Below are 12,301 nucleotides of genomic sequence, written 5' to 3'. Positions count from 1 at the left end.
AGAAAAAATAGCCAGGCTCAACCAGAGTTAAAATATAACACGCGAAGTGAAAAACAATACAGCCTATTTAGGGAAAAAAAAGTTATGGTCAAATTGGTAAAGTAGAAAAAATTTTTCCAAAGTAATCTGAAGAGTTCCTGCTGGTTTTCCTCTTCTGTCTCACTTCCCAATACATCATATCTCCTTGAAAAAATTACTATAACAATTATTAGGGACCTAAGAATTTCATTTCCTGCAACTTAAAACCAAGCGAAAAAGGATTTTTTTTAAGCACAAGGAGGTGTGCTAATCCCCACATGGACATGAGGGCACACACCCTTCTACTTTAATGAAACCTGATCTTCTCTCCAGTTAATAAGGAATGCCACAGAGAAAAGAGGCGCTCATAGAAATGGGATCCTCACACAAACCTCAATGCTCATTATGTGTTTATAAAATTCTCACCCTGAAGGGAACAAGAAAAACCTAAGCCCACACATATAGACTATTTCAATTTAATTTTATTATGAAAACAACAGGAAATGGCAGCAGGGTACTTGATAAGCTCAATTAGCAGGAGGATGAGATGAAGTGATGATGTGCCATGATGACCTCAGGGGTCAAAGATGCAATTTTCCATCTGGCGAAACTGAGATTTCCACCACAAACATCGTCGCCACCTGCTGTATGGTAGTAGGCGTTAAGCTGAGCAGACCCTCAGCTTCTTACAGCACGTACAACCTCAACTTTTTGTCTTATTTCACTCTGCAATATAATTGCTTCCCCAAGAACAAAGGCCAAATATAAATTCTATATAGTACCTCACTCAAAACAGGCACTAAAGGTATAATAAAGCACTCCTTTACTAATCACAGCAATAGGACAACTATCATGATTGTTTTTCTTCTAAGTCAAGAATAATACTGTGCCATCATTTTCTGGAGTACCTACGAAGCACTCCCACAAGACTCTATTTGTGTACTCTTAATTAATCGTCTTCTGCTATTGAAATGGATAATTTGGGTATAGTTGTTGACTCTCTTCACAAAATAAAAGTTCTCTGCCTTTTTATACTTCATATGGTTCCCTGGGGGAGGCAATGGTAAACACTCTCGGTATAATCTCCCGTACCACGTGCAAGGAGCCCATTTGTGAGTGTTTGGTCCCTCAGATGCATGTGTTACCAAGAATCATGTTATTAAGTTTTGAAGGTTGTCTTTCTTATACTTTGAATAATGGATTCTGTAAGCCAGAGATTAGCCAATGGGGGGACAGCTCATTAGGTCTGTGTCCCATGATGTTTGCACAGGTGCCCACATGCACATGGGCACGTGCGTGCGCGCCCACACACACACATACGCACCCCACTCTAAATAATCTGCAGACACAAGTTGGGGTACCCAAGTATGAAACTTGACATTTAATATTGGACAGTCAATAGCACAGCAATGAATATTCACAACTGTCTGTGTGCATGCCTATTTTCTAGGCTAGAACCATGCTTCCCAATAAAATTAACTTTTCACCATCTATAACCTCCTTCCAAAGCAAATTCACCAAGCTCCTCATGTTGATGTTCTTTAATGTGTTTAGTAGCTAGATGGGGTTTCTTTATCATAACAACTTACCTCTCAGGCTTTTTCACTTGCTTCCTCCCAGATCAGGAGGCCTTTCAGAAATGGAAGCATGTAAAAAAATTCATAAGTAACTTGAAACTTACTTGGCTTTTTGAATCCACACACAGTAGTCTGAGATGTAGAGATCGTTCAGAATATAAGCGGGGTCGTTTTCCTGAAAAATTTTGTGAACATCCAGTAGACACTTTAAGACTGCACTTTTACCTAAAGGAAATTTTTTAATAATCAAGTCATTCTTAAGAAAAACATATCTGATTATCTTAAACTGAGAAATTCAGATACTGAGAAGTAATAAATGTACAATAGTTCAGAATCTTAACCATGTCTTTAGAATATTTAACATTCCTTTATCAGTAGTATGAAGCCCAAAGTTCCTTATTTCTTTCATTAAGAATTATGAGTAATCATTATGCTCTATTTCCATAGCTGATTAATTATGGTTACTATAAAAAACACTATGAAACACAACTAAGTACATTAAGCAAAAAAGGGGAATGTTCTCTTCACTAATATTTGAATGCATTGCAGTTTTAATTATAAAATATTCTTCTAATTCAAGCTTTCAAAACACCACGAAAAATTAAATTCTGGTTTTTAAACTTCTTTATTTTTTATGTCAACATTTTTCCTTAAGGAATTATCTGGTACTAACTTAAATTTTTGCACCTTAAAGAACTGGAGAAAACACAGACTGAAAACTAAAATATCATAGCACTCATTCAAAAATAAGCTGACAAAATCACTTGGAAAAAAGCCATCAAGTACTAAAGTCTTGTTCAATCTAACTACTTCCCCCTGATTATTAAATGAACCTAATTTTAATCCCAACGAAAGCCTACAAAAAGAACCTTTGACAACTCAACAACAATTCCTAGGTGTCCTGAACTTCATGACATTCCCTTAAATGTACTGACTATAAGGCAAATTACCAAATCTATAGTAGAACCACTTCCTTTGATCAGTAAAACACAGCATTTTCAGTTTAACAGTTTTCATTCTTATCTTTACAGTCCCAAAACATAAAATACTGTATATTGATTTCCTAAAGATATTGGATGTGCTTTCATCGACATTTCCCATTTGACTAATTTTAGACAAGATAAAAGAATCATGAGCTACATAACGACATCTCAAGGTGCCAAAATTGCTGCCACTAAAATTTTAACACAATTAACACTGAAAAATACATTTCAAAAGAGCAAGGACAAAAAAAAAAAGCACAAGGACTTGTTTGAATGAATGAATGAATCACACAGTGACCGCCTGCCTTACACCCTCTTAATTCCTCTCATCCCATGGCCTCATACACCAGGCCTGATGATTCTTCCTGGAAACACCCCTCACAGCTGTCCTTTTCCCCTACTCCCGGTGCAGCTATCCTCACCTGTACTCTGATTATCTCATGCATGGATAAGATCTTCCTCCTTCCTCACATTCCAGACTCTCTCCTTCTAGCCCTCTGACACACTTCTCTATGCACTACTTTCCTCAAGTCCCCTCCCAGCACATGCTTTCAAGGTCTTCTGCTTAACTGGCTCCCACACCCAGAGTGCCTGTTCTTCTCCACTCCACCTAATGCATCTTAGCCTGCCTTCAGGGCCTAGCCTAAGACTTCACCCTTCAGGAAGCCTGGGTTCACCTCCTAGTCTTCAGAGCTCTTTACTGAACCCTGCCAAGGGAAGAGGACAGAAAACAGCTGATCCTCCCTAGAGCTCCCCTGCTCATTTCACAGAAGCAGAACCTGGAGTTCAAGGTTGTAAAATACTCATAGGATCCCAATTCTGAACCTACTGGCTTGTAGCTAGCCACAGTACCACACTACCCACGTGTTCTCGGTGCATTCTGTCTATAGCACATTTTTATTATTTAGGAGTTAAAGATTAAGTTCAAAGCAGGGGCCATGCTTTTTTTTATAAAATTTAACTATATAGCTTCTTCGCGTGCAGATGGGGAGAATGCCAGTAAAAACCCCCAGTGCTCAACTGGTTAAGGGAAACCAAATCTTAGAAGGCCTAAAACTACATTTCGTTGTTAAGTCAAGGCCAGAACTGTGAATATTAGAGTGGCCCAGGTTAACAAGATCAAATGACTAGTGTGGACCCCCCGCAGCAAGCCTATTTTCATTGCAAAGTATGCAATGCTGAAGGCAGAGTTTGATGATAGGAGGCAAAAAAATAATCAAAACTCACAGAAGTGATAAAACCAAGTTAGCCACGTTATCCCAAGTGAAAAAAATCAAGGGAGAACTGTGTAAGAACTAAGTGTAAGAATTTCTTGAACAGTTTTAATTGGCATAGAGAAGAAAATGTCAGGGCAAGCATATGTGAATCTCTCTCTCTCTCTCTCTGTTTCTCTCTCTTTTTTTTTTCAGGGCAGCGTCCAGGGAGAAGGAGTTTACTTTTATAACTACCAATTTCAACTTTTAAAAGTTAACCATAGATCTTTATTAAAAAAAAGAAAGAAAGAAAAAAAAACCCAACCACCAAAAAATAACCCCCACAAACAAAAAAGAAAACTGTGGACTTGAAAATTTCAAAAGCCTCTCTATAGTGTGACACCCCAGAATACTGCCCTTCAAGATCACACACCTTACTAATATAAGCCAGTTAATAGAAAATGCAGGATTTGGAGCAAGACCTCATAGCAAATAACTGAGTGAAGAGAAAGCGGAGACATGCTGGCTTGAAGGATGGTGCGAAAAGGACCAAAAAGGAGACTTAAAATGGGGTGGGTTGCGGAACCATAGGAAAAGATCATTAGGTTGGAGCAAATGGCTCAAGCAGGGAAGTGGAGGGAGGAACAGATGAGTCAGGAGGAAATCAGAGAGTGACAAGGTTTAGGGAGACAGGTGTAAGAAGGATGAGGTGTGAAGGCCTAAATGCAGTTTCCTAAATAGGAGGGTTTGGAAATAAGGTCGTATGTGTAATGAAAATCCAAGGCAACCATTACCCTAATGAAATTATATAGATTCCTTTAGCAGACATGCCTCAAGTAAGCTTGCCCCTTTGTGAAGCACTGCAAGCAAATCCACATCTTCACTATCATAAAAGAAAATAATATAAGAAATGTCAAAAATAATCAATTTTTTTAAATATAAACAGAAGTTACATTGTATTTGTACCTTTTGACCCCTACTTCCTTAAAAAAAAAAAAAAAAAGACAAATACACATAGGAAAAAAACCCTTAAATATATTTACACCTAAATGGTATTAACGTGTGTGTCTACATTCACTGAGAAAGTATATGAGCACCTGATGTGTGCCCAGCACTGTTTTACATGTGGGATTACAGTTACTTGCCCTTTGAACTTTCCTCTTTTCAAGATATCCCCACAGTAAATATTTATCTGTTTAACACAAAGTTAGACACACTCAGCTACACAGCCAACCCTCGAATATTGGCAAAGAATGCTAAAAAATTTTAATTCATATTTAAATTTTCTTTAAATTGTAGTTCTGAACAACCAAGAGGCAGTATTTAGATCAGGTAATTTTAGAAAAGCACATGCAAGGCAATTTTGAAAGGGAAAGTTGTGCGCTCTTCGAAAGCTGTGTTTTCACTGTATGTCTCATTCAAACTATTTTCACAGTATGCTATGTGACAAAAAAGGTACAAGATAACTTGGCTACTGGCAGCTGACAATCTAGAACAGCAAGTACATTTAAATCATCCTTTCCCCAACAATATGTATTGTTACCCCAAGGTCATACTTGGGTCTCTTTTGTTCCCACTAAATTACCATAGACAATTACAATAGCTACACAGCCAAGAGACTTGTGAGGCGCAGCAAGTTTTTTTAGTCTCTTTTGTACAGACTGCTCTTTCTCCCAGGTTGTCAACCACTTATCTAACAGCTATCAGCAGAGAAAAAAACTGGCCTTGCTCCAAGCTGTCACATGGCCAGTGGCCAGAAGCCTTCAGGGACTCAAAGTACCTGGCTCCTGTGAGGGCTTTATCCAGTCGTGGGCTGTCACATAGCATAGAGGTATAAAAAGCTGCTCAAGCCACATCTGAGAAAACTTTTTCTGCTCAAAGGCACTGGAGGAAAGTGACCATTTTCAACCAGTTTGCTGCCTGATCCAAAGCAGGAAAAAAGAAGGTGCCTTGCACAGTAACCACGGTAACTGTTTACACTATTACAATGTACTAACAGGCCTCCCCAAGAGTTAGGGATTCTCCAGATTGACATGGTCTTTCCTTAAGCCAACCATAACCATGCATGGAAGAAAGGCTTCTGGGACCAAGATCTCTTGTTCACTCATGAAGGCAGTTTAAAATTAGTATCCTGTATTATAAATGACAAGTACCATGAATGTTTTACCTCAGGGAAAATGACTGTACAATAACAACACAGAGAAACATAATGACAATATAAAGAAAAATATGGATGCCAGTAACAAGCAGGTGGGCAATAAACACTATTTAACACTTTCTCTGGCTACTCCTCCAGCTTTCCTTTAAAGAGAAGGCAAACTGGGATGCCTGGGTGGCTCAGTTGGTAAGTGTCTGACTTTTGATCTCAGCTCAGGTCCTGATGTCAGGTTGTGAGTTCAAGCCCCATGTTGGATGCCATGCTAGGCATGGTGCCTACTTAAAAAAAAGAGAGAGGGAGAGATGGTAAACTAGTAGCAGTGTTTTCCTATTCTGGACAGATGTGCCATTTCAGGCTACTAGAGCTCAAAACAGAGACAAGATTGAGCTATTTTATTTTATTTTTAAAGATTTTATTTATTTATCCATGAGAGATACAGAGAGAGAGAGAGGCAGAGACACAGGCATAGGCTCCCTGCAGGGAGCCCCATGCAGGACTCAATCACAGGACCCTGGGATCACAATCTGAGCTGAAGAAAATGCTCAATCACTGAGCTACCCAGGTGCTCTAAGACTGAGCTATTTTAAATCAGAATCCACTGGCTATTTGAATTTTTCCTATTAGCAGATCAGGTTTGGCAATGTCTTACTGACAGACCAGCTCATAGTTGAAGCACACTCAACTTCAAGCACTTAAGAAATGGCTCCTATCACTAAGAGATGATCAGAATAGTGGCTTTTTAAAGTTTATTTATTTATTTACTTGTTTGTTTATTTATTTATTTAGCTGGCCTTTAGCCAGCAATAATAATAATAACAATAATAATAACAACAACAACAACAACAATAATAATATAAACTGCTAAGTCCATATAATAAGAGCTAAGTTTCTATTCAACTACTGATACATAATAGCTGCTATATGGCTGTGGTTTTCTGGGTATCTAGTTCTATCCTTTAAAGTTTTGAGCTATGTAAGACAAGGAGCCAAAAAGAGTAAAGGAAAAAGACGTAGTTATTCAGAATACCTGAAGGAAAGCACTGTTTGGTCTTTATTTATAAAATCAACTCGGAATCCTTGAGTGGCTCAGCGGTTTAGCGCCTGCCTTTGGCCCAGGGCGCAATCCTGGAGTCTCGGGACTGAGTCCCGGGATTGAGTCCCATGTCGGGCTCCCAGCAGGGAGCCTGCTTCTCCCTCCTCCTGTGTCTCTGCCTCTCTCTCTCTCTCTATGTCTCAAATAAATAAATAAATAAATAAATATTTTTTAAAAATCAACTCAACATAAAAGTCAACAATGCTATCATTTTAAGATGAGATATCAGATTTCTGGGATTTTGAGGAGACCACATGATCAGAAAGGATAACTTACTAATTACTTCTAACATTAATTTTCATAGATTAAACCATAGAAAGAGATGATAGGGTAATTGTGTCAAATTAATCAAAATTAAGAGAATCAAAGTGTGGTAATTTGCTTCAATACCAGGCTCTGTCAGGAAGTAGCTTAAAGTCACATCCTTAACAATGAACACAAACATACATTAAATTCAATTTTATGAAAGTTTTTCAAACCATCTCACTGTTTTATCCTCAAATTCCTCATAGGGCTATTTAGGCTCCTACATTTCAGAGCTGTAATAAGAATCACATATGAAGTAATTAAGAGTTACTATTTTGAACACAAATTTATGATCCTATATCGATTTTTAAACATTCTTAGTTATTAGAATTACGTATATTATTATTATAGCCACAAACAAAATTAACACAAAGCAAACATATACTTTGTAGATGTTCCCTTTTCCTAGAATGCAAGTCCAATCCTAAGTCACTATCAAGTCTCAAATTAGGCAGTACTGCTTCTAGGAATGGGGTCCCAATTCTCCCTCCAGCTGATAAGGGCTCTTTCAAAATGCCTGCCATACCCATCTAATATGGGAGTTTGTAGCTACCCACTTGCTCTGCACCAAGTACTTTCCACACATTACATCACTTAAGCCCACCAATTAGTTACTGCCTTCCTCACTTCATAGATGAGAAAAGGGAGGCTCAAGGATATGGAATTGGCCAAGATTACAGCTATGAAGCAACAGTCAGGATCTGAAAATAAGTCCATCTGCCTCCCAGCCACTGTGCAATAAATACTGTGTCAGTATCGATCATCTGGTATGGCAAACTCCTGGAAAGGAAAGAACATAGTGGCTCTTCACCTTTTTTCCCTCATCTAGAACAATGTCTAGCAAATTGTAGGATCCTGTTTGGTAAAGCTGGTTGCTAATAAAGTCTGGAGTATCAAGACTAAGTTCAGAAACACTTGGTCAAACTGCTCAGTTAGTGTCTAGTTATAACACCTGTGTGATCTATGAATTTACATTATTGTGCCATGACAAATGTAGAATATCCAATGTATTTATACCTTCCTTTATCCTATCCATTCCCTGAAAGAATGTAGTATGCCAACCTTTTTAATATTATTACACCATCAAAAGTTCAAATAATGGATTTAACCCAAGGCTGCTATTTGCCTTTTGTGCTCTAACAGTACCTGCAAGGTTTGCTGGTTTAGAAGGACAGCCTCGACATTAACTCCATTTGCCTTAAAGTCAAAGTAGTGATTGCTTCAGTCTAGAAATATGTAGCAGGATGTCATCAAAACTGCATAATGGTAGTATAACTAATTTCAATTTCTTTTGAAGAGCTGGGCATCCAAATTTAAGATAGAACATTTAAAAACAAAAAACCCATCTATATATTAAGTACAAATGTAGAAAGCTTTAAAAGCTGAAGATTTATGGAAAAAGTCTCTGGAAACAGTTGCAATCTAAACCTGGATTTAAAAAAAAAAACAAAAAATAGGGGCACCTGGGTGGCTCAGTCAGTTATGCATCCAATTCTTGATCTCAGTCAGGTCTTGATTTCAGGATTGTAATTCAAACCTCCCACTGGGCTTTATGTTGGGTGTGGAGCCTACTTATAAATAATTAAATAAATGAATGAATGAATTAGTAAATGAATGAATGAATAAATATTTTAAAACAGTGTTTAAGATTAATTCTATAGGTACAATTTTACCTCAACTATTCTACCTTATGAAGACAGGATGTATCTCAATGCCTGGTAGCTCAACTTCAAATAATTCATTTTAATGTTGTTTTAATTAAGACTGTGAGATTGTTTTTCCAATAGGTATTACTTAATATTCACAGTTCTGACTCATTCTTTGGATTTTGAACTGGGAAAACTAAAATTGTGCATGAAGTCAGAAAGAAGAAATATATAGGAAGAAAGACAACTGGATTCCTCAAATGGCTCATAAAAGGAAAAAACCAACCCAGTCCAACCAGCCTTATGAGTTCCTTCTGACGCTTTGATACACTGATGAGTATGTCAAGGGAAAAAGAACCAACCTTTCTAAAATCCTCCCTGTATTACAGTGAGTGTGTCATCACTGCTAAATGATGGGCACACTGATAAAATGGAGTTATGCTTCTTTACATTTTAATCATGTATAGTAAATAAAATTTAGTAAAAATGATTAAGTATCCACATCTACATGGAAGTTCAATGCGCACTAAAAGGTTACATGAGAATTTTGATTATGAAATTAAGTTCTTGGAGTTCTGGTTCCAAATTCTAGAAGGCTAAAGAAAGATCATTAAAAAGTCATATTTACATAATCTTGGTGCAGTTCTAGCTGATTTGACTACAATGTAAAAATGGTAACAATTATAACTGTTCTGTGTGGAACAGTTATGCAGCCTGTGGTCAGTCATGGGGGACATGGGTCGGCTTGCCTGGTGTTTGATATTTAATCCAAATCTGTTTCCATGTGTCAACAGAGAGGGTAGATCTTTAGAACTCCTATGGAAGGTAATGAGACAATGACCAGGTAAACACTACAGATGACAAGGGAAGGAGGATAGCAGGTCAGACGGGATCCCACTTGCTTCCTTGCTACTGGTGAAGCATCTGCCCCCATATTCCTTCCCACTCCACACCACCTCGGGCACTCCAGTTCAGACCATATTACCTGCACCTAAACTACCTGTCTCCAGGTAAGAATAGCAGTTTCCTCTCTTGTCTGTGCCACTCATCTCACTCCTCAATGACTGTCCTGTGTTACTGCTGCATGAATGTGACTTTGTGAGCCCATCACACACATTGCAGCAGTACCTTCGTAAGTAAGGCCCAGTTTCTTCAGCAAGGCCCTGCAGACTCTCCACAATCCTGGCCCAACACACTATTCGTACCTTTTTCCACACAATTCCCCTCTGCATCCCACACTTTCAGACAAACTAGAATACTGGCTATTTTGTGGACCTAACTCTTATTTTCCTCTAGCTGCTTTTCCTTATCTTGTAGCTTTCTCAGGGAATACCTTCCTTCACTTCTTTTCTACATCCTACACATTCTTTAAGTAGTAACTACCACTAAGCCTCCCTCACTAGGCCCATGCTGTGTGCTTCTTCCTTATCAAGCCCTCATCTCTACTCAAAAGCACCCTATTGGGTTCACAGAGAGGTATGACACTGGAATCCTATGACCCATCCCCTACATTCTGACTAGGTTCTGGCTGAAGAGAGTAGCACAAAGTTAAGTGGGGAAAAAAGGTAAGGGATCTGCCTTGTTTTTGTGTTTTTGGTTTTTTTTTAAAGATTTATTTTTTTATTGGTGTTCAATTGGCCAACATACAGAATAACACCCAGTGCTCATCCAGTGAAGTGCCCACCTCAGTGCCCGCCACCCAGTCACCCCCACCCCCCGCCCTCCTCCCCTTCCACCACCCCTAGTTCGTTTCCTAGGGTTCGGAGTCTTCCATGTTCTGTCTCCCTTTCTGATATTTCCCACTTATTTTTTCTCCTTTCCCCTTTATTCCCTTTCACTATTTTTTATATTCCCCAAATGAATGAGACCATATAATGTTTGTCCTCCTCTGATGGACTTATTTCACTCAGCATAATACCCTCCAGTTTGTTTTTAAGGTTTCTAGGCATAGCTACTCAAGTGATGCAAGATATGTCCCACCTCCTTCTGCCATCTACTCCTGGAACCCATAAGGTTGAGGGTCAGTCTCAAGCTGGGACTGAAAGAGCAGAGATCTGGTGCAAACACTCAATGCAGCTGGAAACTGGCAGGTGTAAGAGGGTGTGAGAAAAACAGGCTGGCACTTGGAATGCTTGAGAGTCGAAATGAAAAACTTAGGACCCACACAGGTGGACTCTAACGTGCCATGGCTCTTAGGGTATTATTTACCACCTCTACTTCATTGTTAATACTTTCACTTTTGAAAAATCTTATCTTAAAGATCACTGCTTTCTAATTCTTTTTAAGTTCCCCAAATGTGCAATGCTACAGAACCACATAGCAACAACAGGCTACGAATGGGGCATATGTGTATCCAGTTCACACAGGCCTCATTACTCCTGACTGTCTTAATCCCTGCCATTGTAACTCACTCACCTATTTGGACAAGAAGGCATCTCAATTCACTTCTCCTAATGTTGAGGAACCTACCCTTATGGGAACCAGCTAGATCAGCTACATCTTACCTACAGGGAGTAGAGGAAAAAGCTGAAGTGATCCCCTTCAATACTGGCCAGTATTTGGGACACAAGGCAGCCAAAGACCTCTGCTCACTCATCAAAGTCTCCCAAAAGTAGCCATAAGTGAACTAGCATAGATGTATTCCAATAAAGCTTTACTTGGGCACTAAAATTTGAATTTCATATAAATTACATGTGTCATCAAACATATTTTGATTTTTCGTTCAACATTTAAAGACATAAAAAACATTTTTGGCTCATAGGTCATACAAGATGCCTTTGGATTTGGCCTGTGAGTCCAGTTAACTTCCTAAGGGACTTTCCTCTTTGTATCTCATAAATACTTATATTTTGTATCTTTCCTTCGTTTTACCATTACTGCTACATAACAAACTCCTTAAATGCTAAGGCCAAGTCATATATATTCCTGTAACTCTTTGCTGATACTGTTATGATGCCTTAGAGAGAGAAGGGATTTGATTTATGTATGTTGCATAAGTGTCTCCAGCTTGTTATTTTTCAGTATTAATTCCTATTTAAAGGAACTCTAAATTGCAAGAATATAATTCTTCCATGTTTTCTAGATAACATATGAAGTACTATTCAATGAATTTCATCTAGACCTGACCCTATTACTATGATTAGGGTCAAATAAAATGGTTCCTCTTTGTTCTCCCAGATTTGTCTTAAATATATACAATTTTCTGCCTTTATCCTCCTTAAAAGAAGCAAACTTAAAGTTACTTCCTTGAAAATTCAAATGAATAAAAACAATCTCGAAACTGACTTTAGATTTATTAAACAAGGCACTAACTATAGAAAATAATTT

The 12,301-nt window shown here is 38.3% G+C and overlaps 1 protein-coding gene across 1 annotated transcript in view; it reads right to left on the bottom strand.

Annotated features, from left to right (window-relative positions):
- SHQ1 (SHQ1, H/ACA ribonucleoprotein assembly factor) overlaps nt 1–12,301 on the bottom strand; it is a 101,640-nt gene that overhangs the window by 42,523 nt on the left and 46,816 nt on the right. Inside the window, exon 10 of the mRNA XM_077858061.1 lies at nt 1,700–1,820. Within this exon, the coding sequence (XP_077714187.1) occupies nt 1,700–1,820 (121 nt within the window). The remainder of the gene's footprint in view (nt 1–1,699; nt 1,821–12,301) is intronic.

This window comes from Canis aureus, chromosome 19 (assembly GCF_053574225.1).
Source record: "Canis aureus isolate CA01 chromosome 19, VMU_Caureus_v.1.0, whole genome shotgun sequence".
In the NCBI taxonomy this organism is placed as follows: Eukaryota; Metazoa; Chordata; class Mammalia; order Carnivora; family Canidae; genus Canis; species Canis aureus.
This window is presented reverse-complemented; position numbering and strand designations above follow the sequence as displayed.